Source organism: Elephantulus edwardii, unplaced genomic scaffold (assembly GCF_000299155.1).
Source record: "Elephantulus edwardii isolate Elephantulus edwardi_28Jun2011 unplaced genomic scaffold, EleEdw1.0 scaffold00162, whole genome shotgun sequence".
In the NCBI taxonomy this organism is placed as follows: Eukaryota; Metazoa; Chordata; class Mammalia; order Macroscelidea; family Macroscelididae; genus Elephantulus; species Elephantulus edwardii.
The window spans coordinates 2,707,338-2,732,621 of NW_006399912.1; the positions used below are offsets into that span (position 1 = coordinate 2,707,338).

Here is a 25,284-nt window from a genome sequence, read left to right on the forward strand (position 1 = left end):
ACACACACACACACACACACACACACACACACACACGAAGCTGGTCCTCTGGTCTCATAAGTGGGGCTTGCAGCCAGCTTCATCCGCTGCCAGTCTGTCGTCCTCCCTTGGCCAACTCCATCCTTGCCATTTTAACACCTCTGTACTTCCTCTAAGGAATCTGGGTGGCATAGCAGTTAAGCACTTGGCTGCGAACCAAAAGGTCAGTGGTTCAAATCCAGCAGCCACTCTATGGGAGAAAGAAAGTAACCCTTAAGGGTTACAGCCTCAGAGACCCTAAAAGACCCTAAAAGTATTCTTCACTGGGTTACTGCCAGTTGGGATGGACTTGGTGGCACCAGGTTTTGTTCATGGAATGACAGACTCTGTGGCACGGACTGGATCATGTTGTCTCCCAAATATGCTTCAACTTGGCTAGGCCATGATTCTCAGCATAATATTACTATTCTGTGTGTGTTAAGTCCCGGCTTCTGTGAAGCTGATGGGGCAGGATGAGAGGCAGTGCTATATGGTCTATCATCCCCATGATGAAGTGGCCTGAGGTGGGATCAATCAGTTCAATGGGTCAGACGTAACATACTTAATTAGGCCACAGATCGGATGGAAGAGGGGTTTTCTGGGGAGTGGCCTGTGACACTCTTCATCTGACAAGAGAGCAAAGGAGAGAGGAAGAGCAGAGGGAACAGCCAGGAGTGGAGAGCGGCTTTTGGAACTGAGGGTCTGTCTGGGAAGCTCCTCGATACAGGGGAAGCCCAAAACAGATGGGGATCTCCGAGGAACATGAGGTCTACAGACACTAAAGAACACAAGGACCTTCTTCCAGCGCCGAGAGAGAGAGAAACAGGGATCCCCCTAGAGCTGGCACCCTGAATTTGAACTTCTAGCCTCGTAAATAGCAAGAAAATAAAATTCTGTTCATTAAAGCCACCCACTTGTGCTAAGAAGTTAAGGGCTTGACTGGTAACTGCTGTTTGGTACTGTTTTGCTAGAATAGCTGAACAGCTGATTTCACAGCTGCCATCAGCTTGAGCACCCACAGCAACAAGCCCTGTGCTGCCTGTTGTATTTGCTCACCTCCACCCCTCATGTACCCGCAAAACTCAGCATGAAAGGCTGCTTCCTACAGGGAGCCTTCCCTGACTTCCTTGTCTCGACAGTTTCCCTGGCTCTTTGCTCTCTTGGCCCCTGGCCTCCTCCAAGGATAGACTGTAGCTGCAGCTGATTATGTACGATTATGTTCACTCTCATCTCCTCCTCCCAGACTATAAGCTCAATGGATGGTCCTGTTTGTCACTGTGATCGTCGCAGTGTTGGTACCATGCACGCGCTCAATCAGTACGTGGTGTGTGGATTAATATATAAAGGACTCTCACTTGTCTCAGTGATCACCCATGGGCCACCTACCACCCCCCAACCCCCAACTACCTAGTACTCTTCAGCGTCGAGCTGTGTGATGCTGGGCCTGTGGTGCAGTCCTGCTCGCTCCCGCTCCTGGCCCCTTACCTTTGTTCCTGGCTATTAAGATGAGCTTATTCCGTATGGATTCATCTGGAGTGTCGAAGGAGCAGAAGGTCCCTCGTCCTCTCACTCTGCTGATGTACTGGGGGTACCGGGACTAGAGGGTGGGGAGACAAAGCTGAGGTCAGTATCTTCTGCCTGCAGCCCATCTGGACTTCATGGGAGGAATTCTTCCAGCAGCGCCGTCTGTCTCTCCACTCATCCCCACCTCTCCTCACCCACGCTTAGGAGAGAAACATCTGTATGTGGGGTGAGTGTTGGTCAGAGTGTAGACAGTTCCATAGTGCTGAGCCGGTCACTGAAGCAGCCCTGAGCCATGCACAGCTGTCAGAAAGTAGTTACGAGGCCAAATGAAGATGTGCTCTCAGGAAGCGGGAGCTCTGGGACCTCGGTAGGGTGCCTCTCTGGTGGTTTGAATCCACCTGAGAAAAAGATGGGCAATCTCCCCATGTGATTTACAGCCTCGGAAAACCCTCTGGCGAGCCTGAGTGAGTTCTGAGACAATGAGTTTGAGGTTTGTGGATATTTCCCCCCAAATGTAAAAAAAAAACAGGTTCGTGTGAAAACCCTCTGGCGAGCCTGAGTGAGTTCTGAGACAATGAGTTTGAGGTTTGTGGATATTTCCCCCCAAATGTAAAAAAAAAAACAGGTTCGTGTCGGAGAGTGTGAAACCAGGCTGCTCCTTGGAGACAAGGATTCTCAAGCTTTGTCTGACATACTTTGGACATGTTGCAAGGAGGAACCAGTCCTTGGAGAAGGACGTCATGCTTGGGAAGGTGGAGTGACAGCACAGGAGAGGAAGACCCTCAATGAGATGGATTGACTCAGTGACTAGGGTAATGGGGGTAGGTGTGTGAGAGACAAAAACGTTGGCTCAGGATAGAGCAGGGTTCAGAGCTGTTGTTTTTCATAGGGTCACTATGAGTCTCATGTGACTCGACAGCACATAACAACAACAACAATGTAACATCTCTCTCATTGTTATTGCATTTTTCTGATTCACAGAGGACTCAGTCTGGTTTTCAAGGCCCATCTCTCTCCCAAGGGGCTAGTGGTGAGTTTGATGCCAGGTTCATGCTCCCAAAGGCCCGGAGAAGTGTAGCCTTTGGGTTAGCTGTACAGCTCCACACTGACTACACCACCAGAGCTTCAGACGTGGGAGACTTAGCACAAGAGGAAGGAGCCCTGTTGATGAAACAGTTCAACAGCTTGCCTGTTAACCCGGAGGCTAGAGGTTTGAAGTCACCCAGCAGCTACATGGGAGATAGACCTGGAAATGTTACAGCTTGGGAAACCCTATGAGGCATGTCTACTGTGTAGTATGGGGGTGTCATGAGTCCAAATTGAGTCGGTGGCACTGAACAACAAGGTTATAAGAGAAAGAATATTATATATTTCATGAATTCCTTTTACCTTAATTATACATTGAGGCAACAATAATGTTAGATGCAGGGATTAAAGAAAGCACATTATTAAAACTAGTTTCACTTCCTCTTCTGATTTTTAAGATGGTCAGTAGGATGGGTAATCTCCTCTCATACAATTAACTGCCTCTGAAAACCTGCTGGAGGGTCAGCGGTGGGTTGGTTCCAACTTGATAGTACACAACAACAACAACAGCACTAGGAAGTTTAAGGCTGTCCATGTGGTGTGAGAGGAGCTCTGGTGGCAGGTTGAGTTACATGTTACACCGACATGACTGAAAGGTCAGTGGTTTGAATCCACCAGCCGCTCCAAAAGAGGAGCCCGGTGGGGGGTCATAGCAGGAGGCAGAATCAACTCTTTGGTGGTGGGTCTGGTCTTGGTGAGGTGGTTCGCGTCCTGTTCTGTGTGCCAGTGAGTTGGAACTGACCCATAGCTGACCGTCCAGTGGGTTTTCAGTGGCAGTAAATCACACGGGAGGAAACTGCTCATCATTCTCCCGCAGAGCGGCCGGTAGATTCAAACCATGTGCCTTTGGGGTTGCAGTACAGCTTCTTGCCACTAGGCCATCAGAGCTCCCTGTTTCTATAAGCAGGGATGGACCGATGGGAAGGCCTTCCTGGCGTAGTGGTCGAGAGGTCAGAAAGCTGTTCAGAATGGCAGGAGCAGCGTGTGTGATGCTGTGTCAAAGGGCTCAGACGTGGCTGTAAAGGCTTAGGGGCAGGGAGGGGCACCCCAAGACAGAGGGGGTGGTGCACATACCTGGAGGTCCAGTAGCCCCGAGAGCAGGGTCTTTCCCGCGTGGGCCGCGTTATTCAGCAGGTCCTCTCGCTTGATGACGTTAATGACCTCGGCCAGCAGCAGGTTCTTGGCGGGGTCGCCCAGCCAAGTGTTGAAGATTCGGTAAGGCTAGGAGGAGGAATGGGGTGTTGGGAAGGGCTCATGGACACAGGCACACCCTAGAGGCACCCACCTCTCCTATCTTAAGGAGAAAGAGGACTGAACTGATGACAGCTGGGGGGTGACACACTCTGTCCCACTGGATTCTCCCAGCAACATCCACCCTATAGGGGAGGGCCTACTTTATGGAGACCACGTGCTTGGAAAGAAATCCCACTGGTGGAAAAGTAGTCTTTCCAGTCACTTGCAATGCATCAGAGAGCTGAGGATGACAGAGAACTGATGGCTTTGAGTTATGGTGTTGGAGAAGATAGCGACTGTCCCATAGGCTGCCAATAGAGCAAACAGGTATGTCCTGGTGCAGCCAGGGTGCTCCTTGGAAGCAAGGATGGCGAAGCTTTGCCTCTCTTATGCTGGGCACGTGGCTAGTAGAGGCTATTCCTTGGAAAGGTGGAGGGTCAGGGAAAGAAAGGAAGGCCCACAATGAGATGGTATGACAGTGACTGAGTTCAAGTGTATCAGAGAAGATGAGGATGGCACAGGATAGGACAGGGTTCGGATCTGTCAGTCACAGGACTGCTATGAGTTGTACTCAACACCCTGACACCTATCAACATTTCCAAAAAAGAAAACAACCGTGGAAAGCTGGTAACTGGTCACCTTAACTACTATAAGTCTCCTTTTTCCAAAGAAGAGTCCGAGGGTCTGAGAGATTCCATGACTTGTTCAGGCACGTGTGGCTCACAGGTGGTAGATTAAGGATTGCTGGCAGTGTGATCTTCAAAGGTACCCACCTCCCCTCCCGCCCGCTCCTCCAGTTCACGTGGTGGTAGTTCATGTGGTGGTGTTGGGTACCGTCAAGTATGAACCAATCCTATGTGGTCCTCCAGCCGTTTTCACAGGCAGGAGACTGTCTATCTTTACTCCACAAAGAGCTGGGCAACCCTCCCCCTCCTCCCTCCCCCGACGGGGGTCGCTCCTGCACTCACAGCGTTGGGCCGGAACTCCTCCTTGTGGAAGAAGCCCCCAATCATCATCTTTTTGCTGAAGGTCATCACGTCCGCGGGGTCGTCCAAGCCCCAGTGCTCGTGGGCCCAGAACTTGCCAGTGCAGCCCCCTCCTGTCTGGACCTCATCCACCAAGAAGGCACAGCCGTGCTGGGGGTGGGGAGAGATGAGGGGGACATAAAACACCCAGGGAGGCTGGGACCCCACACCCATCACATACACACTGCTTTCCAAATGGCAGTCCCACCTCACGCTCTGGGGTTATCGCAAAACGCAACCCCACACCCCTGAGCAGGGTGGTCCCCACCAGCGGAATGTTTCCTAAAACTGCTGAACTGGAGAGGAACTTGGCTGCAGGCCTCGGTCTGGACTTCCTCTCTCAGGGACGCTCACGTGAAGGCAACATTTCCCAGAAGTGAGGCCAGACCTGATGTCCATCAGGCCCGTAAACCCCGGCCTAGCGTTACTTATTGTTAGTGCTTAAACCAACTCATGCCACAGAGCTTTGAGGAGTGAAAAGACAGGTTGGATGGGTCAGTTTAATCCCATGAAGAGTTGCCTGACACTCACACAATGTGTCCCTTTGGTAGCCACTGAGTATGGAGCATGTGGGGCTAAAAGATGAACTGGAGGCAGAAGGGAGGGAGCTGAGGCCCTTCTTGAAACATCCTGTTTGAGAAAGGGCCAGCCAAGATGGCAGGTTGGGTGATGATTTTGCGTGATGAATTCAGGAAGATTTCCCCCCCGACTCCCACCTTCTTTATCAGAAGACTGAAAAATTAATGCCCTCCATACAGATGGAGGTTGTCAGGGAAACCTGAAACAGACGTGTGCTAGGCCCGGGCTCTGGACATCTGTCCAGGACCCCCTGGGCTTGTCAAGCCAGAACAGACCCACTGACCTTCCTGGCGATGTCTCTCAGCTTCCAGAAGAAGTCATCAGAGGCGTGGTTGTCCCCGCCCTCCGACTGGATGGGCTCCACAATGATCCCAGCCACCGTCTTCTTCTTCTTGCGGTATTTCACAATCAGATCCTCCACCTGCAGTTCAAGGGAGGGGTCAGAGGCACCCAGAGAGAGCCGGTGTGCGCCTGGAAGTCCAGGGGTCCCTGTAAAGTCTATTGCAAATTCGTGTGCATTTATTTCCTAGGGGAATGTGGCACTCGTTCAGGGCCATGGTGTAGATGGGTCCCTGTCCTGCCCAGCACACAGAGGGATACTGCCATCGACTCGCCTGAAGGTAAAATACGAATCATTGAGAAATACTGACTGTGGGATGAAAGAGCAGTATTTTGGACAGACTGAGTGCTATCCAATATTGCAGTTAATGTTACTCGTTCCTTTTTAAAGGCTCTAATTACATATGTGCTGATCATATTTCTACTGGACAGCTCAGTACTAACTCCCCCCCTTTTTTAAATTTTGTCTTATTAATTTTAATGAACATTTACAGAGATTTTGGATTTTCATTCATTCATTGTTGCACTTTTTTCTTTAGCCCCCTCCCCCCAGTTCGCGCCTCTCTTTGAAAAGCAAAAAATAAACTTCTTTGTTGGTATACAATCCCCCCGACCCCAGGCCTAACTTTTATTTTCTGCTGAACACCAGCTGCTACGCTCTTGCTTAGGCTCTAGAAGCTGTTACTGAGGACGAAGCTGGTGGTGAATAAATATCAACTAGAAAATGTGAAGTGTCTCAAAGGGCAACGAGAAGCCTTCTATTTCAGCACAAACACAAACCTTAAAAGCAATAGCCCCATTTTTCTCCCAGCAGTAAAATGTCTTACAGGGAGCAGATTAAAGCAGGGCTGTCCATGTTCTGGTTCCAATGCAGGGTCTCCCCCTGCCCTCACTGCTGACCCTATCAACCCACAGACACCCCTGGACTCTGGAGAAGACGGAAGCCCAGTGGATTGGAAGACCTTATGGAAATGCTTTTCCACATGTTCCTCCACACTCTCTCAGTAAAAAGCAAACCCAAGCCCACTGCCGTCTCAAGTTGACTCCAACTCGTATCTACCCTCCACTGCATCTCTGAGGCTCTGGGTCATAATGAGAAAAGACTGCTCATCTTTGTCTCATGGAGAAGCTGGTGGATTCAGACATTTCACCTTTTGATTAAAGGCAAAACACTTAATGCCATGCAGCCACAGTTCCTTGTTCTTGCAGCAAACTATTATTTTACTTTGCCATCATTGTACCTTGCCTCTGAAGAAATTTTAAGGCTACAGAAATAGGTACCAGAAAGTGGGGTTCCAGCTTCTTGGTGGAAGACCCACTCATCTCCCTGTGGGGCCCTTTCCCAGCTGGAAACATTGTGGATATGAGGCCTTTCAGTTCCTACATGCCTTTAGGGAACACAACAGCAGATAAGCTGTCCCTTGAGCCCTCTTCTCTTAGGGTGGCCATGCTTGCCCGGGTTAAGATGTGAGTAAGACCAAGGAGGGCCTGCGTTACCTCCTCGAGGCAGCGGGCCTCCTCCTGTTGGTTCTCCTTCACAAAGTCTTCAAGAGGGTACTTCAGCCGTGGGAACGGTGCGATGGGCCAGTCGAAGGAAGGGATGTCGATCTTATGAATGGCTTTGGAGTGAGTGGTCGCCAAGCAACCTGCATCCACAAAACACAAAAGCCTGGTGTGAGGAGTGGGGCAAACAATCCTTTGAAAAGCAGATGCCCAGCTCAGCCATAACCTTTAAATGCCGGGAGGCCTGCTACCCACAGGAGCCCTACCTATGTGTTAAAACCTCCCACATCTGAGGTGAGACCTGGGAACTCTTAACTTGTGTGGTCTGTGCTGTCTGATTTAGGTTAAGCACAAGCTTTGAGAGAAGAGAGATAATGGTTCAAATCAAATCCTGTCTCTGCAGGCCCTGAATGGCTCTGGGACGTTCCCTCCCTTCTTGAGTCTCAGTTTACACATCTGTGAAGTGGGGATAGTAATTCCCACTTGGCAGAGAGCTGGCGTGTGGAATCTAAGAGACAAGATGTGTAAATGGTCAGTGTAAGAGAAAAGGCAGCTATTGCCATTGCCACTGTCATTACTCTACAACCCCCTTGGACCCTGCTGTTGTCTCCTTACCCAGGGTTCTCCCGTGGAACGCGCCCATGAAGGAGAGGATGCTGTAGTCAGGGCATCCGGGGGCCTAGAAACAAGAAATAAAGGTCATGAGGCACAGATGTAAGAACCGGGCATGGTACTGATGCCCCTGTAAATGGAGGAGCAGCGAAGGCGGCTGGAAACCATTCCAACGGAGAATCAAGGTCTGCTGGAGAATGTTCTAGAATGGCCCCAAGGTCAGCCAGGAACCTGGAGAGCTCTGTCTCAAAGTTACACACTGAAACCTTGAGGTCGATACCTTGCCCACTGACACACTGCCCACACTTTAAACAAATCTGTTGTCAAATTGAAAAATCAAGACATTTTGCATGAATATATGAACTTCCTCTCCTGCACCGTCTCTCCATCCTTCCCAGCATGGCGTCCTTCTCCAAGGACCTGGCTACGTGATCAAAGTATGTGACACGGAGCTTCAGAATCCTAGCCTCCAGGAGAGGAAGACACCAGATGAGATGGATTGATACAGTAACTGGGGCAATGGAGGTTGGTGTGTTGGGATTAGTGAGACTGGCTCAGGACAGGGAAAGGTTCAGAGCTGCTGTACGTAAGGTCACTATGAGTCACAGGTGACTCGATGGCACCTAACAACAACAACAGTATGAAATTTTGCCACAGTGGGGTCCTGCTTCCCTCTCCTCTCCACCTCCAGCCGCATCTATATAGGTGATCTCGTCCAAGGATGGTGCAAGTTGTTGTCCAGGGCCTGGTACCTGCCTTCCCAAGAAGCTTTGAGTTTTCAGTTCAGGTTCTCTAGGTTCTTCAGAGCCTGCCCTGCCCTCAAGCTGCAGACAGCTTCCTCAGGCTCAGGCCACCTCACAGGCTGTCTGAAGCAGGACAGAATCAGGTGCCCCCAGGAAATGCTCCAGCCTGCTGCTGGAGGTTGGCTGGGGCTGTGAGGGGGAGGGGGCAGCAGCTGCACCCACCTTCCTCTAACTACACAGTAGCTGCCTCTCATAGTTCAAGGGGGATACAGTGCCTCCTACTCTCACTCACCCCCGAGCAAATGCCACAGTCCTCCCCACTCCTGGCACTGCTTTCTGACCCATCACCACAACCACCGGAAGCAGCAGCATTTAAGACACCGACGCAGTGTTGTAACAGGCAGATCTGCTGCAGTGGACTTTAAAGTGCACAACAGCAAGGCTGTGCGCCTGACCCAAGCCACGATGTTTTCAATTGTCTCATAGGCCTGTGAACACTGGACAATGAAAGAGGGACACTGAAGAAGAAATGATGCCTTTGAATTGTGGTGTTGACAAAGAGTACTGAATAGTACTGCCCGTGGACTGCCAAAAGAACAAACAAATCTGTCCTGGAACGACAGCCAGAGAGCTCCTTACACAGGAATGGTGAGACTTCATAAAAAGTACTTTCAGCTTGGTGAAATAGATGATCGGTAAAAAAGAAGCAGGGCTTCAGCAAGATGGATTGACACCGTGGTCCCAACAAAGCATTCAAATGCAGCGACTGCAGGGAGCATGGGGCAGGACGGAGCAGGGCTTGGTTCTTCTGTGCACAGGGCTGCTGCTGAAGCGGACTCAGGGCACCTAGCAACAACAACACCCAGCGAGGGAATCCGGGGGCTAAAGAGGGGGCCAGTCCCCAGGGAAGGGGTTTAAAACTCCAAGACCTTCTCCCTCAAATCCCAGAACACTCTTGACATTTTTTGGGCCTTTTGAGTCCTGATTCTAAATGTAATATACACATACACACACTCCATTATACAGAGTCAGATGCAGTAACTAAAAATGAGTTAAATATAGAAATGTTTAATAGCACATCTATGAAAATCAAGTGAAGGGGGACAAAATCAAAGATGTAGGATGTGATTCATTTTTACAAAAGAGTGGCAAGAAAAAAGAAGCTGACATTTCTGTTAGCTTATAGGAATAGAAGGAACACTCGTGGCACAGTGGTTGAATGCTTGGCTGCTAACACAAAGGTCAGTGGTTCAAATCCACCAGCCATCCTGAGGAAGAAAGACCTGGCAATCGGCTCCCTATAAGGATTACAGTCTAGGAAACGGTATGGAGCAGTTCTGCGACTGGAAGGCAATAGATCCTATGAAGAGGGAGAAGGTGTGGCTACACAGGATAGTTAAGAGGCAGGAGGAAGAAGAAACAAGAAATAGAAAGACAACCTAACTGCCACCCAAGCAGATACATGCACACCCATGTTCACTGTGGCTTTGTTCACAATAGCAAGGGGTTGGAAAAACAACCTAAATGCCCATCAACAAACAATGGATAGAGAAGCTGTGGTATATTCACACAGTGGAATACTACGCTGCATTGAAAAACAAGGAACTCACACAGTATTATTCAAAATGGGTGACCCTGGAGGACAATATGTTGAGTGAAACATCTCAGTCACAAAAGGACAAATACTGTATGGTGCCACCGTTGTAAAATGGGACTGACATCTGGGTTGAGGGAAGACTGAGAAAGATGGGATAAATAATGTATACTGCATTGAAACAGATGAGGGGGAGAACTGTTTAAAAGGGATATATGATTGGGTATTATTGTCATGAGAGGAGTCCAGAATGAAGCCTGCATAATGGAGTGGACTTGGGGGGAGGGACCGTATAACAATGAAAGAATTTTTCTTTTCATTTTCAAAGAGAAGAGCGAACTGGGGGGTAGACGGGATAGTGGGCAGGGAGAAAAGTGCAACAATGAATGAATGGAAATTCAAAGTCTCTAAAATTTCATGAAAATGAATAATAATAAGAAGAAGAAGAAGAAAGACAACCTAAAGGGGAAAAAAAATCCTCAATTACACCACCCAGTGGAAAGCAAATGTAAACATGCTATGGTGTTCTTTCAGGGATTCTCCTGATGTTTATGTTCAACGCTGAGAATACAAGGTTTCACTGCCCTGTAGCAGGGATGACGACTGGCCCGGAGAACCCTAGCCCACTGCCGTCCCTGCAGGATACTCAGAGCAGCTCGTTCCATTCAGGGTCTGATGAGCTTTTTAATTGCAGGTACTTCTGCCTAAACTTTATTGGGACCCTATTTGGGAGCTTTGGTGGTCTGTCTAGTGGGTAAGAAGTTCCACTGCCAACCCAAAGGCAGACAGTTCAAATCTACCACCAACTTCAAGGGGGATAAAAACTACAAAACACGGGCAATCAGTCTTTTCTGTGTTTATAGCCCCTGCAAACCAGCTGGGGGGTCAGCTATGAGCTAGTTCCAACTTCATGGTAATGAGCTGGGGTTTTTAAAAAATATACTGTGTGAAATGGGGAAAGGTGTGGGCTGTTCTGGCTAAAGGACTGCCTGGAGTTTTACATTCCTGTGGTTCCCCAGCACAGGCCCCCAAGAGGTGCCCCCATGAATTACCGGATGGGAGGAAGATGGGTAGGGTGCCATCTCAGTCCCCACAGTTAGGTCTTCCCAACTCCCGGATACTCATGTAGCTTCTCTTTCTCATCAGTTCACCGTACAGCCAGTGTGGGGCAAAATCCCTTTGACATATGGTTGTGCTAACATTCTGGATCATTCCTATTATTATATGGCTTCCTTAACCAACCAGTTGAGGCCAAGCTGGTTATGAACTTAGGGTGACCCCGTGTGTGTGTGTCAGTGTAGAACTGTGCCCCTCAGGATTTTCAAAGGCTGCTCTTTTTGGAAGGAGTTTGCCAGACCTTTCTTCTGTGGCACCTCTGAATGAGCTTGAACAGCCAACCTCGTGGTTTGCCATCAAGCTGTTCACCTGTCTGCTCCACTCTGGGACTCCACGATCCCTTTGGATCGGTCCCGTTCAGGCTCTGCCCTGGGACACTAGGGAAGTCTGGACAGGAACAGGGTGCTCGGTCTCACCAGCAAAGGGATGGGCCAAGAACGGAGAGGGGTCGCTTGGTCAGCAAGCTCTGGCATTTGAGAAGGTCAAGGTTAGTCAGCAGGTGTCACCGGAAGGGGGCTGGGCCTGCTCTCCCGGCTGCACTCACCTGGTTGATCATGCAGGTCTCCAGCTCCTCCTTGGAGAACCCCGTGTTCCCCCTTTCCTTGTTCTGAGAAAACAGAACAGAACACAGTCTCAGAGATCCTGCAGGGGAGAAGGGGATTTGAACCACTGGAGATGTGTACCTCCTATGGACTACGTGACCAGAATTCCCTGTTGCGCTGAAGCACAGGAAGGCATTTGCAATGAAATCGGTAGACAGACATGGACCTTGGAGACAGCGCAGGCTTGGTCCCAGACCGCAGTGATCGAGTGAAGATTGCAAAGAAAACAAGTTGAACGAATTTTGGGTTTTCCCAGTGCATAGAAATGTTATGTTTATATGTATGTAGTGATATACTGGAGTCTATCAGAGGAGCTCCAGCAGGATCGTGTATTATGTATTGGGATCTAACTGACAGGTTGGTGGTTCAAATCCACCAGTTGCTGGATGGGAGAAAGATGGGTAATTTCCTTCTTTAAAGATTTACCGCCTCATAAACTCGATAGAGGGTTGTTCTGAGCTGATAGTGAGTGTGGGAATGGGTTTGACAAACTATTAAGTATGTGCACCATGATGGAAAGGTTTGAAACATTGGAAGAATTACCAAAATGTGACAGAGACACAAAGCTGTTGGAAATATAGCATCAGCAGACAGTTGTTGTTAAGTGCCATCAAGTCAGAGTGACTCACAGCCGACTCTCTAGAGGGTTTTCAGAGGTGTAAATTTCACGGGAGGAGGCTGCCCATCTTTCTTCCACAGAGCAGCAGGTGGATTTGAACTGCATACCTTTGGGTTGGCAGTGCAACTCCGTACCAATTTGTGAAAAGAAGTAGTGTCTATGAAGCTCAATAAAGCAAAGTTGCGTGGAATGAGGCGTGTCTGTGCTCTAGGCGCTCTGCGGGTCTATTAGCCTCAGCAGAGCTCCGTGGAGACGGGATGTTATGCGAAGGACAGTATGATCCTCAATGAGACAGACTGAAGCAGGGACTGTGACAGTGGTCTTGAAGCATCGTGGACAGGTGAGGATGGCACAGGACAGGTTAGCGTTCGCACAGGACAGGTTAGTGTTCAGCTCTGTTGTACCTGACAGCACCCAACAACAACGATGGCAGTGAAATAGTGTGTTCGCTTCGGGTCTTATGCCAACCTGTGGCCCTTTGCAACAGTACCCACAGGGGTGTTCAAGACCAATTGGCCAGACAGGGGCCCTTGCTGGATTGTGACCAGGTTCTCTGGACAGGAGACGATGGAATGTGATTGGGGGCTAGGGGAACACGTGTGTGTGTGTGTGTGTGTGTGTGTAAGCGTGTGTTTGTGCACGCCCAAAGCCTTACCCGGTACCACATGAAGATGGTCTTGAAGGCGTTTTCATTGGAGCAGGAGCCACAGGCCATGGTGATGATCTGGGACATCCCCTTGGGAGCCACCTGCAGGAGGGAAGCAGAGCTGTGAGCCCGACTCTCATCTGGAGTCTTGAACCAGGGGAGGGAAGGAAGGAACCAGGGCTGGAGTTGAGGGGGGAGCCACCACACTGGGAGGGGACTCAGGCTCCCTGGAGGTAGAGAAGCCAAGCTCAGGACAGCCTGGAGACCAGGGGGACAGAGCAGAGAAGGGGCATAGGTGACCCAGGGCATGGCTAACACAACTGCCACTCCACACAGACTCTGAAGGGCAGCTGAGACCCCACGTGACTTTAATTAGTGTGAACAATGAAAGTAGAGAAGCGGGGAGGACTGTGTAGCGAACCCCAAGCTCCTGGCTGGGGGTGAATCCCATTCTCCTAGTTCCCTTCTGTGTGCATGCAAAGATCCACTCGTGAAACATAATGTGAATAAAGAATCGTGTGAAACACAATGTATATACACTTTATAAGCAAACCATTAAAAATAAAAAGAATGTAAAATAGAATATATACTAATGATTGTATGAAACACAATGTAAATGAAAGACCATCTAAAACACAATGTTTCTGAATGAAACATAATGTAAAGGAATTATTAGATGAAAACCAATTTTAAAAAAAGAAAATGAAAACTACCACTCATGAAAGAAGCGGCACAAAGAACCAAGGGTAATAATGAAAGGCACCCGACCCTTGGCCGTTGTGGGCCTCCCCCTGCTTCCCGCCACCCACAGCTCTAGGACACAATGCCTTGTGTCTGGGGAGACAGGAGGGCCGGCAGGGGGAGATGGGTCTGTGCTGGTGGCAGCCGTGAACCCCCTGCAGGGCTTACCGAGAGCAAGGACTCCCTCAGTTTGTCCACGAAGTTCTCTGGGGGCAGGATGCCCAGGGCGGGCCTGTTGACGAACACACTCTGCAAAAAAGCAGGAGATGGGGAGTGAGCCTTCCAGTGTCCAGGCCACGGCCGCCCGGCGCTGCCTGCGTGCAGACGGATGCCTTGGCACTGTGGTGTTGGAAGAGACTGCTGTATATCAGTACTGCCAACAGACCAAACAAGTAAGTCCTGAAGGAGGTGCCGCCAAGGTGCTCTCGGAGGCAAGGATGGCAAAACTTTGTCGTACTGTGGTCATATATTCAGAAGGAACCAATGTGTGGAGAGAGATCATGCCAGGAAAGGCAGAGAGGGTCGACGGAAGAGAACAAGATCCTCGAGGAGATGGACTGACACAGTGATACAGGTGTGAGAGATGGTGTGGGTGGTGCAAGATTGAACAGGTTCAGATCTGTCGTTCCTGGGCCTCTTTGAGCCGTAGTGGACTTGACGGCCTCTAAACAACAGCAACGCCACTGAGTGGGCACCGCAGGCCTGCGGTGTTCTGGCTCTTGAACTTTGAGGGTAAATCCACTAGGCGGTTTCTGTTCTTTACAAAGCCTAAGTGCTAGTTTCCTGGTTGTGGTATTACTGTGAAATTATGAAAGGATAATACTACTGGGGGAAACCCGATGAAGGGGACAGGGGTCTCTCTGCACTATGTGCTTTGCAACTTCCTGGTAACTTAACAATGATTAAAAAAAAAGGGGGGGAATCAACTATCAGAAAGGCAAAAAGAAACCAAAAACACCCCCCAAAATGGACACTACCAAGTGTTGGCGAGGACACAGGCTGATGGGGACTTCCACTCCTGCAGCAGGTGGGAAGGGAGAATGGTGTGGCCATTGGCAGTCGGAAAAGCATAGTTATAACAGTAAACTGCATTGGGAAAATCTGCTGTCACAGACCTCTCCAGAGTGCTGAAGAGCAACGATGTCAGTCTAAATACAAAGGTGTGCCTAATCCAGGCCATGGTCTTCTCAATTACTTGTTATGCTTCAGAGAGTTGGACAATGACTAAGGGTGACAGAAGAATAGATGCCTTCAAGTTTTGGTGCTGGAGAATAGTCTTGAACATACATGCACTGTCAAGAAGACATGTCTGTCTTGGAGAGGGTGAAACCAAGTCTCTCCTTGAAAGCTAGGATTTTGAAGCTCCACCTTACTTGCTCTGGGCACGTGACCAGGAGAGATGGGTCCTTGGAGAAGGACATCATGCTCAGAAGGGTGGATGAACAGCGCAGGGGAGGAAGACCCTGGATGAAATGGATTGATACCGTAACTGGGGCAATGAGGGTTGGCATGTTGGAGTTAGTGAGACTGGCTCAGGACAGGGCAGGGTTCAGAGCTGCTGTCCATAGGGTCGCATACATTGCAAGTGACTCAATGACATATAAAAACAATAGCATACTATGACAGGTTTGGAAGCAGGAGTGACATCCACTTCCTAAACACCATGCCTCCGAAAACTCTATGAACTTTGATAAATGTTGATAGTTGTAGAGGGGCTTCAGGCCTTTTGTTCATAGGGTCACTATGAGTCGTGCTTGACTTGAAGGCAATCAACAATAACAATAGTAAATGCATGTAACACAATGGCCCAGCCAGTCCATTCCTAGGTATTTACACAAGAGAAATGAAAGCATTCATGTTCACACAAATGCATGTTCGTGAAACAGAGCTCTGGTGGCCTAGTTTATAGCTGAGTTCACCAGCAGCTCCATACGAGCAAGATGGCCAGTCTCCTCCCAGGAGCTTTTTACAGCCTTGGAAATCTGTTAGGGGTCAGTGGTGAGTGGGTTCTGACTTGATGGCAATGAGCTTAAGGACTTTTTATTTTTCGGTTTTGAAATGATTTTAAAATAAAAGGGTTTACTGCAGGAAAGAGTGTGTTTGGGAGAGTGGGATGAGTTGAGGGATTATACCAAGACTGAGATCTCGGGGAACTTTGTGGACACAATTCTGATGTAATCGGTATAATAACCTGAATCATGTCACCTCAATGTAGAAGAAAAGCCAGGGACGAGAGGGCCCCAGAGCTCATTTGTAGAACTTGATTCAGGCGGTGAGAAATGACAGCCATTGTTTTCCTGACATGTGACCACCTAGCAGGGCTAAAAGAGTCCAAACAAAAAACCCCAACTTGTTGCCATCAAGTCCATTCTAACCCACAGTGTTACAGAGTAAACGAGGTTCCACAGGGGTTTTGTGGACGTAATCTTTAGGGAAGCTGCTTGCCAGGCCTTTCTTCCTCTGCATGCTGGGTGAGTTGGAACCACCAACCCTGAGTTAACTGTTAGGTGCAGTTTGCATCACCCTGGGACCTCTGGGATAGGGAGAAGGAGGTTAATAACTCCCCGCCCGCCCCCGCCCCCCACAGTATTGTGGGGATCAAAAGACCAAACAGGAAGGGACAGGACCATGTTGCCAGTCCAGATCCTCTGATTTCAGACAGGTAAATGCCAATGCTTAGGAAACGTTACCGCTGGATATGTGTGTTAATACTGGATATGTGTGTGCTTAGCACAAGCCAGAGAACTTGGCTGGCCTGTGGGGGTGTTTAAGAGAGGCCTTTCTTTCTGACTTTGAGCTGTCAATCAGGCGCCTAGGAAACTTATCACATCAGAAGAAAGAGAATGGGGTTGGAGCAAATGGCTACCACCCACCAGTGGGAAGCTGCTCACGGTGTGGGCTAGTGGGCTGGCTGGCAGCTCCATTGCCTCTCCGGGCCCAGGAGTGATTCTGTGGGCGGTTCTCTTGCTCGACAAAGCATGACAGTGAGAACAGGAGATATCTGGGACGCTGGATGGCAGAATCAAATGAGGACAGAGTCCTTGCTATCTAGGTGACGTGTGAAAGTTCTGCGAGACGAGAGTGGGCTTTGTGCCCTGAGTGCCTGTGCAACCTTGGGCAGGTCACCTAACCTCTCTTGTGTCAGTGTCCTCGTATGCAAAGTGGGGGCCCTCACCAATGCCAGGAAGGACAGGAAACATCAGGAGGATGCAGAAGGCTTGAAGGGCAGGCCAGAAGAGGCTGGGGCTGGAGGGCACAGTATGGCCGAGCCTGTCCAGACCAGTCTCGTCTGTCCCCACGTGGGGATAGTGTCAGACTCTACCTGTCATGATCATGGTGCCCAGACCAGCTTCGTCCATCCCCATGTGGGGATGATGTCAGACTCCACCTGTCATGACCACGATGGCGCCAGGCATCTGCCATGCCCATAATTACCGTCTTGTGTGTGGGGAGGTAATGAGATGGTTCTAGAGACTTGAGAAAGGATAACTGAAGCCCAGGATGCTAGAGCGAGGTGCAATGGCTGCAGTTACTGGATCCACATAACTATGCTGGCATTGTAGTGAAGTGGCCGGATTCTGTCAGACTTCGGTGACCTGGTATAAATGAGATAAGCTTCCCCCCTCCTAAGAATTTAGAAGAACCAAGGAGTCTAGCGGACGCCCCAGCTGTGTCCTGCTGAAAACAGATTTCCACGCTGCAGCACAGCCCCCATCTGCATTACGCATCCTGTGAGCGCCTTTCCAGCAAGCCCTAAGTCCAGCTCTCTGCAGAGAAGCATCTGGAACTCCTGGGCGAACACTTGCCCTCGTGGATCCAAACTGTCATGACGATGAGGCCAGGAGCCTGGTCTTCTGCTCACCACTAAATCTAAGCACTGAGAACTGTGCTTGGCATATAGTAGGTGTTTGCTGAGTAAGTAATGAACAAACAGATGACAAGAAACAGCGCCTGAGGAGACAGACGGCAGGATTCAGGGGGCAGAGGGCCTTGACGGAGGAGTTTAGGGCTTGGGCTGAAGGCTGAGGGGTTGAGGGGCTCGGGAAGGCTTCTAGGCTTGACGCAGCCGATCACGTGAGACTGGGGTGGATTACTTAATAAACCAGGCAAGCATGGGCTTCCCTCTGCTTACCTACTTGTCTGGAGCGAACAATTCCACGTGGGTGTCAGTACCTATTGCTTACTAGGTAAAAGTCCTGGTGGCCCAGTGATTAAGAGCTTGGCTGCTATGGCAATGGAATGGCTGGCAGTTCAAACCCACCAGGAACTCTAGGGGAAAGGTGAGGCCGTGTGCTTGTGTAAGGTCACAGCCTTGGATTCGCTGTGGGAAGTTCTGCTCTGTTCTGTAGGGCTGCTGTGAGTCGGAATCGACTCGACGGTAGAGTTTTGAATGATGTTTGTTTTGTTTTGCTTATTGGGCATCCTCTCCTCGACTATAGATTCGAATGGAGGCTTTGCTTCTGCAGGTGGGTGTCGTGGGGCTGGGAGACAGAGATGCCAGCCGCACCCAGAAGCAGAATCTGACAATATGAAACAACTGTAAAATTGTTTGCTATGGCTTGGTAATCACAAGTAAGCCTGTGCTTACCCTGTGTGTTGGCTACAGCCAGCAGCTTGGAGAGGTGGGAACAGGAAGCGGTGGAGGAGGGTACTGGGGAAATTCAAGTGGGAGATGGAGGGCCAGCCTGGCGTCTAGCTGGGTAAGAAGAGGTCAGGAGTCAGGGAGCATGGCGTGTCCCCAGCTTCCTGGCACAGGCCAGTGGGGTGGGGCACTGCCATCCCAGCAATCAGAACTCTTGGGCCTTGAAATCACGTGTTGCTCTGGAAGATTCCGCCTCCAGAGACAGTTGACACTGTAAATGTGTGTAACATGTTTGTTGATGCATTTTTTTCAGCACCAACTGCTGAGGCAGCTGGGATCCTCTCAACGTTTAGAAACAGAGCGAGCGCTGAACATAAACAAACTCGAGTCGGGCTCAGAAGGCAACCGCCCCCCCCCCCCCCCCCGGCATCATCAGGAGGATGCTGGCTTTCTCTTCCAACATCCCAGACATCCCTAGAACTGTCAACTCAAGGAGGGCACACCCATTTATATGGGGGACGTGCCCCATTCTAGTCCTTTCTTAACTGTTGTTGTTGTTTGATGCCATCGAGTCGTAGACGACTCATAGCGACCCTATGAACGAACGGCCTGAGCACTGTTCGTACATAGAGTTTCCGGAGGCAAGCCATTTAGGAAGTAGATGCCGCTCCTGCTTCCAGGCTCGATTTAGTTGGGAAGCTCCAGCCAACATTGTTCACCATGGCACATGTCCACGACTGGCACATCAGTGTCACAGTCTTCAGCATCACAGCAACCACGAGTTACCTCTGTACAGCCACGCACAGACCAGTGCTATACCACCTGCATGTCTTAACTGTGTGGGCTGAAAAAGAGAGTCCTTCCAGGATAGGAGTCAGTTCCCAACCAGGACTGAGTGTTCCCCACTTGTCTGTCTTAGATTTCTTTTCTGGAATCCTGGTCATGTCTAGATGAATGTATCATAGTCTATCTGAGAAAACCCTCAAACGATACACTAAGTGTGGAGGAGACGTGGAGCCACTGGAATGCCCACACGCTACTGATGGCAGAGCGAACAGCAAGGGGCACAGCTCGTGCCCTGGGACCACAATTCCACTCCTAGTTTTGCACCAACAGCAGTGCGTGACCTCGTTTACCAGAGAACATGCACCAGAATGTACTCAGTAGCACCGTGTGACAACCTCAAACTGGAAGCCACTCAAATGCCAGTAACAGTAGTTGTTATTATGTGCCGTCGTGTGCGACCCTATGTACAACAGCCCTAAACCCTGCTCTATCCTGTGCCAATCTCACCATCTCTGACACACCTACCCCCATTACCCCGGTCACTGAGTCAATTCATCTTATCAAGAGTCTTCCCCTCCTGTGCTGTCCCTCCACCCTCCCAAGCATGATGTCCCTTTCCAAGGACTGTTTCCTCCTAGCAACATGTCCAAAGTATGTCAGATGTAGCTTCAGAATCAGTAGACTCAAATAAATAAACTGTGTGGTATCTTCACACACTGGAACACTTCAGGTGATGAGAAAATATGATCTACCACTGTACACAAGATCATGGACAGGTCACAGAAGTAAGTGACTGAGGTGAGTAAAGCAAGCCACACATGCTAGAGAGTATGGTGGCACTGACAAGGGAGTGAAGGAGAGCAGAAACCGACTGTGCTCTTCGGCCAGGGAGAAGGACTGGTGGGAGAACAGGCGCTGGCTGAGGGCCAGCAGGGGGTCTTTGGTTTCTCATTCTGGGTGGTGGTTAATTAGGTGCCGTCAAATCTAGTATGACTCACAGCAACCCTACGAACAACGGATCTGAACCCTGTCCTAACTGGCACCATCCTCATCGTCTCTGACACACTAGAGCCCACTGCTGCAGTCACCGTGTCAATCCACCCGGCGGAGGGTCTTCCTCTCTTTCACTGACCTTCTCCTTTCCAAGGATAATGTCCCTCTCCAAGGAACAGCCTCTCCTAGCAACATGTCCAATGTATGTGAGGTGGAGCTTTTGTTATTTTTGCCTCCGAGGAGCACTCCAGCTGCACCTTCTCCAAGGCTTATCTCTTTGTTCTTTTGTTGGTCCAGGGGATGGATATTCAGTACTCTTCTCTAGCACCACAGCTCAAAGGCATCAATTATTCTTTTTTTTGTATTATTTTTACGTGTACCGTCAAATCAGATCTGACTAGTACAGGAGGAGATTGCCCCCTCCTTCTCCAGCAGAGCATCTGGTGGATTTGAACCACGTACCTCTGGGAGTGCAGTGCAGCATCTTGCCACTAGGCCACCAGAGCTCCCTCAATTCTTCTTTTGACATCCTTATTCACTGTACTCTTATTTGTTATATTCTGAGTACTAGTTACAAATTCATGCATTTTTTTACGGGATAAGGAGAAACAAATCTTATTCTCTTCATGCACAGACACAGAGTTCTAGAGAACATAATGCAGCATGGCTCTGGGATTGTGGACATGGATGTCACATGGCAAAAGGGTCTTTGCAGGTGTGATTAAGTTTCCTAATGCAGAAGGGGACCCTGTGAATGGAAGGAAGGCAGACCTGACTGGCTGTGGCTGCCGGGTATGTAACGTTTGCTTGTTAAATAGCGACTGAATACTGATAAGAATGGATGGATGGAGGCTGGCCCGTGCCTTCTGAATTCACACACACACACATACACACACACACACACACACGTCTGCACTTACCGCGTTCTGAGGCTGCTGGAGAAGCTTCATGAGAGCGGGGTGGCTGTAACCTGGAGAGGAGGAGGGAGCATGTTAGGGGCCAGCATCGCACTGGGGTCCTGGGGTCCTCTGGCCTCCACCCCACCTCCTGCCCACGCCCTTCCTCCTCAATCCTGCAACTTTCTTTGCGCATCAAAGACCAAGGCAAACCCATGGGCACTGAGTGAATTCTGACTTCCAGTGACCCTGTGTGTTACAGGGCCGAACGCTGCTGTTGAGTTTTCTATGGGAGCACCCAGCCAGGTGGTTCTTCCGCGGAACCACTGGGTGGGTGTTAACTAAAGCCTCTAAGTCAGTTGTGGGGGTGCCACTGAATCGGAATGGACTCAGAACTGACCCTCCAGTGGGTTCTCGGAGGCTGTTTAGTATGTGGGAGGAGACGGCCTCTCTTTCTCCCACAGAACAGCTGGTGGATTTGAACCACCCGCTTTTGAGTTGGAAGCTCAACTCCTTACCCACTAGGCCACTAGAGCTCCATCTTCAGCACCCAGGGACCTTCTTCACACACACACCTTCTCACTGCTGTTCAGCTGGTTCCAGCTCCTCACTGACCTGCCTTTGGGTTTCTCAAGCTGTAAACTGCACAGGCGGAGACTTCCCCTCTATCCCTTGCAGAGCAGCTACTGGACTTGAACAGTCAGACACGTGTGGCTTTTGGATTAGGAGCACAACTCCCTAGAGATTACCCAGGAGGGCTCCCTAGGGTGTCTTGTTTTATCTTTTTTTATACAAAAGACCATTTCCTGAGACCAGCCCAGGTGCAACAGCTCAGAGCTCTAAGGCTGGGGCCCTGGCATCTTCCTGATTTGAACCTGTGAACCACAGGACAAGACAGAAGGAGGGCTGGTGTATGGTGATTAAACGCTTGGCGGCTAACCAAAAGAGGTCATTGGTTTGCCTGTCGGCCGTCTTGCAAGAGGAACCATGTGGCATTCGGCTTCTGTGAAGATCACGCACTGCTGTCGGGCCTGTTCTGACTCACAGTGACTGCCATTTCCGAAGCTGTAAATCTTAATGGCAGGGAGCTTTGGTGGCTTTGTGGTAAGGAGTTGTGCTGCCAACCCAAAGGCACGTGGTTCGACTCTACCAGCTGCTTGAGAGAGAAAGATTGGCACTCTTCTGTGTGATTTATAGCCTCTGAAAACCTGCTATGAGTTGGTCTGAACTCAAAGGGACTTACCAACAGCAAATCTAAGACTGCCCATCTTGCTCCCACAGAGCAGCTAGTGGATTTGAACTACTGACCCTTCAGTTAGCAGTGCAAAACATAATGCAGTACACCACCAGGGTTCTTTCCATAAAGATTGTTGTTGTTAAGTGCCATCGAGTTGTAGACAACTCATAGCAACCCTATAAATGAAAGACCTGAACACTCGTATAACTTTCGTCGTTTCTCCACGTTCATAGAGTTTCTGGAGGCAAGCTGTTTTGGAAGTGGATGCCACTCCTGCTTCCAAGCTTGTTTTAATTGGGGAGCTCCAGCAAACCCTGTCCACCATGGGTAACCATTATCACATTTGACACATCAGTGTCACAGTGTTCAGCATCACAGCAACCACGAGTTACCTCTGTACAGCAGATGGACAAACCAGGGCTATGTCACTTAGAAGAATGTTTGACATAAAGATTACAGCCTAGCAAATCTTCCCTTGATGCCAACCACACTCATTGCTGGCGAGTCTTTTCTGATTCATAGCGACCCCACAGGACAGAGCAGAATGCTCCTCTGAGGTACAACCCGTTCAGACGTTGACTGCTTCTTTCCCCCATGAGGCACTGCTGGGTTCCAACTGCCAACCTCTGAGTTAGCAGCTGAGCTCCACACTGCCAAAGTGCCTTCCCTCGAGACTGCAGCCTGGAAAAGTGGAGCAGTGCAGTTCTGTCCTTTGGGGTTACTATGATGGCACCCCAAACAACAGAATCCAATTCCATCGATTATCCTGACAGAGCTTGATGCCACAAGTACATTCAGGGGTTAAGACAAAGAGTCTCTTGGATCCAACAATTGTTTTCCTAGGAATTAGTCTTAAAAATGTGTGTGGATCTAAGTATAGATAGCATGTGACACTTGTGATAGGGTGAGATTTGAAAACCTAATGTTCATCAACAGGGGATCCCTCAAGTCAGTTAGGCTCCAGCCACACTATGAACCTTGGCAATAAATGCAGCGATAGAAAAGAATGGGAGAAGGTGATGTATGATTTGTTGAGCTGCTAACCAAAATGTCAGTGGTTCGAATCTACCAGCTGCTCCTCAGGAGAAAGTCTTTTTCTTCAAAGAGTGACAGCCCCAGAAACCTGATGAAGGTTTTGCCATGAACTGAAACTGACTTGACAGCAGCGGGAATGTGACTTCATGCAGGGAATCCTGGTGACGAGGTGGTTAAAGCACTCAACTGCAAACCAAAAGCTTGGAAGTTCAAACCCGTCAGCTGCTCTGCAGGAGGAGGAGGGGGCAGTTTGTTTGCACAAAGACGACAGCCTTGGAACCCTGAGGGGTGCTGTCCTACAGGGTCACTGTGTCTGAAAGGGCAGGGGGCTTGTTTATTTAGTCTTGCAGGTTATCTGGCTGCCTGGCTGCCAAGTACATGTCACACTGGTGCAGAAGGCAGCAGCTGGGAAGTCTCTTCACTCTTCTTTGAGAAAATACTCAATGCTTGACTCAGTGCTTTAAATTTCAGTTTCCCCAAATCATAGCTCTCATTCCTGATGACTTTATCTACTCTTCCATGTGTCGGGAAGCACTAGGAAGTAAAAGCAATTATCTCTGGGAGCCAGTGGGTCCCGGATCCTCACTCCCTCCCACCCACAGTGGCAGATGACACCCCTTCTGGTCCCTGCCTCATCTGGGTCTATGCGGACACTGCTTCCAAGCCTCAGGGCACTTGGTAGTGAGTACCTGGCTCTCAGGTGTATCAATGAGAATGCAGCTTGGGCCAAGCTCGTCCCCACCTCCTTCTCTAACTCTGCAGCACCCCAAACACCAAACCCAACCCAAGCTGCTGTCAGAGCTGATTCCTAGTCACAGTGATGCCTGTGTGCTCGAGAAGCACAGTGTTCCATAGAGTTTTCAATGGCTGAGTTTTGGGGGCAATGAACCGCCAAGCCTTTCTTCTGAGGCACCTCGGGGACTCTAAATTCTGACTTGTTGGTTAGCAGCCAGTGTGCACTCCCACCCCAAACTTGGCCCCAAACGTGGCCCGTTGAGGCTGTACTGAAGATACAGCATCCCCCAGGGGAAACAGTCCTCTTTTGGAATGACAGCAAAAGAGACGAGGAGTCTGGGGTCTTCATTTTCCTGGGGGTGGGGAATGGGCTGAGACTCTGACATGTTGTGAGGTGTCGAGTCGATTCCAACTCCTTATGATAGAGCAGAACTGCCCACAGGGCTTGGCCGGCCCCATGGGTCATCCCTGAGGGAGCAGACTGCTAGGCCTCCTCTCCCCTGGGATCGCTGGGTGGGTTCAAACCTCTGACCTTTGCATCAGCAACTGAGCACTGACCACCAAGGCTCCTTGGAGAGCTGACACAGGGAATGGATGTGCATGGGGGAGGGCATTACTGGTGTCCTCCCTCACACTACGGCCAGGGCTGGAAGGAGCTCATCATTATGGAACCAAGACTCTGGGGTTCTCCAACTGTTTTTTGACCAAAGGTCTTTCAGCTCTGACTCTTTATCAGGCTGCCTGAATGCTTATGACTCTTCTGCCTCAGTAGATAAGCCCTCACCACGGAAATCTCCTTCGGCCACACAGCGGCCGCTTGTCAGACAGCTTCTGAACCAGGATCAAAACAGCACCGGCCCTCTGATCGAGAAACCCTCCTGCTGGACTTTGACTCCATCAGGGCAGGGCAGGGCGTCTGGAAAGCTGGAGTCAGGGACATTTGCTCAGGAGGCAGACCATTACGAAATCAACTCCTCCCCACTGGTAAACTGGAGAGGGTATGCAAAGACCCTATGCTATTGGATGGCTGCAGGGACTTA

The 25,284-nt window shown here is 49.9% G+C and overlaps 1 protein-coding gene across 1 annotated transcript in view; it reads right to left on the bottom strand.

Annotated features, from left to right (window-relative positions):
* The window catches only part of ABAT (4-aminobutyrate aminotransferase), a 46,515-nt gene that overhangs the window by 1,620 nt on the left and 19,611 nt on the right, over positions 1–25,284 (bottom strand). Inside the window, exons 5-14 of the mRNA XM_006895237.1 lie at positions 21,262–21,311; positions 14,149–14,229; positions 13,249–13,341; positions 11,917–11,979; positions 7,923–7,986; positions 7,302–7,450; positions 5,749–5,886; positions 4,830–4,997; positions 3,703–3,849; positions 1,504–1,615 (exon numbers count right to left, since the gene is read on the bottom strand). Coding sequence (XP_006895299.1) covers positions 1,504–1,615; positions 3,703–3,849; positions 4,830–4,997; positions 5,749–5,886; positions 7,302–7,450; positions 7,923–7,986; positions 11,917–11,979; positions 13,249–13,341; positions 14,149–14,229; positions 21,262–21,311 — 1,065 coding nt within the window. The remainder of the gene's footprint in view (positions 1–1,503; positions 1,616–3,702; positions 3,850–4,829; positions 4,998–5,748; positions 5,887–7,301; positions 7,451–7,922; positions 7,987–11,916; positions 11,980–13,248; positions 13,342–14,148; positions 14,230–21,261; positions 21,312–25,284) is intronic.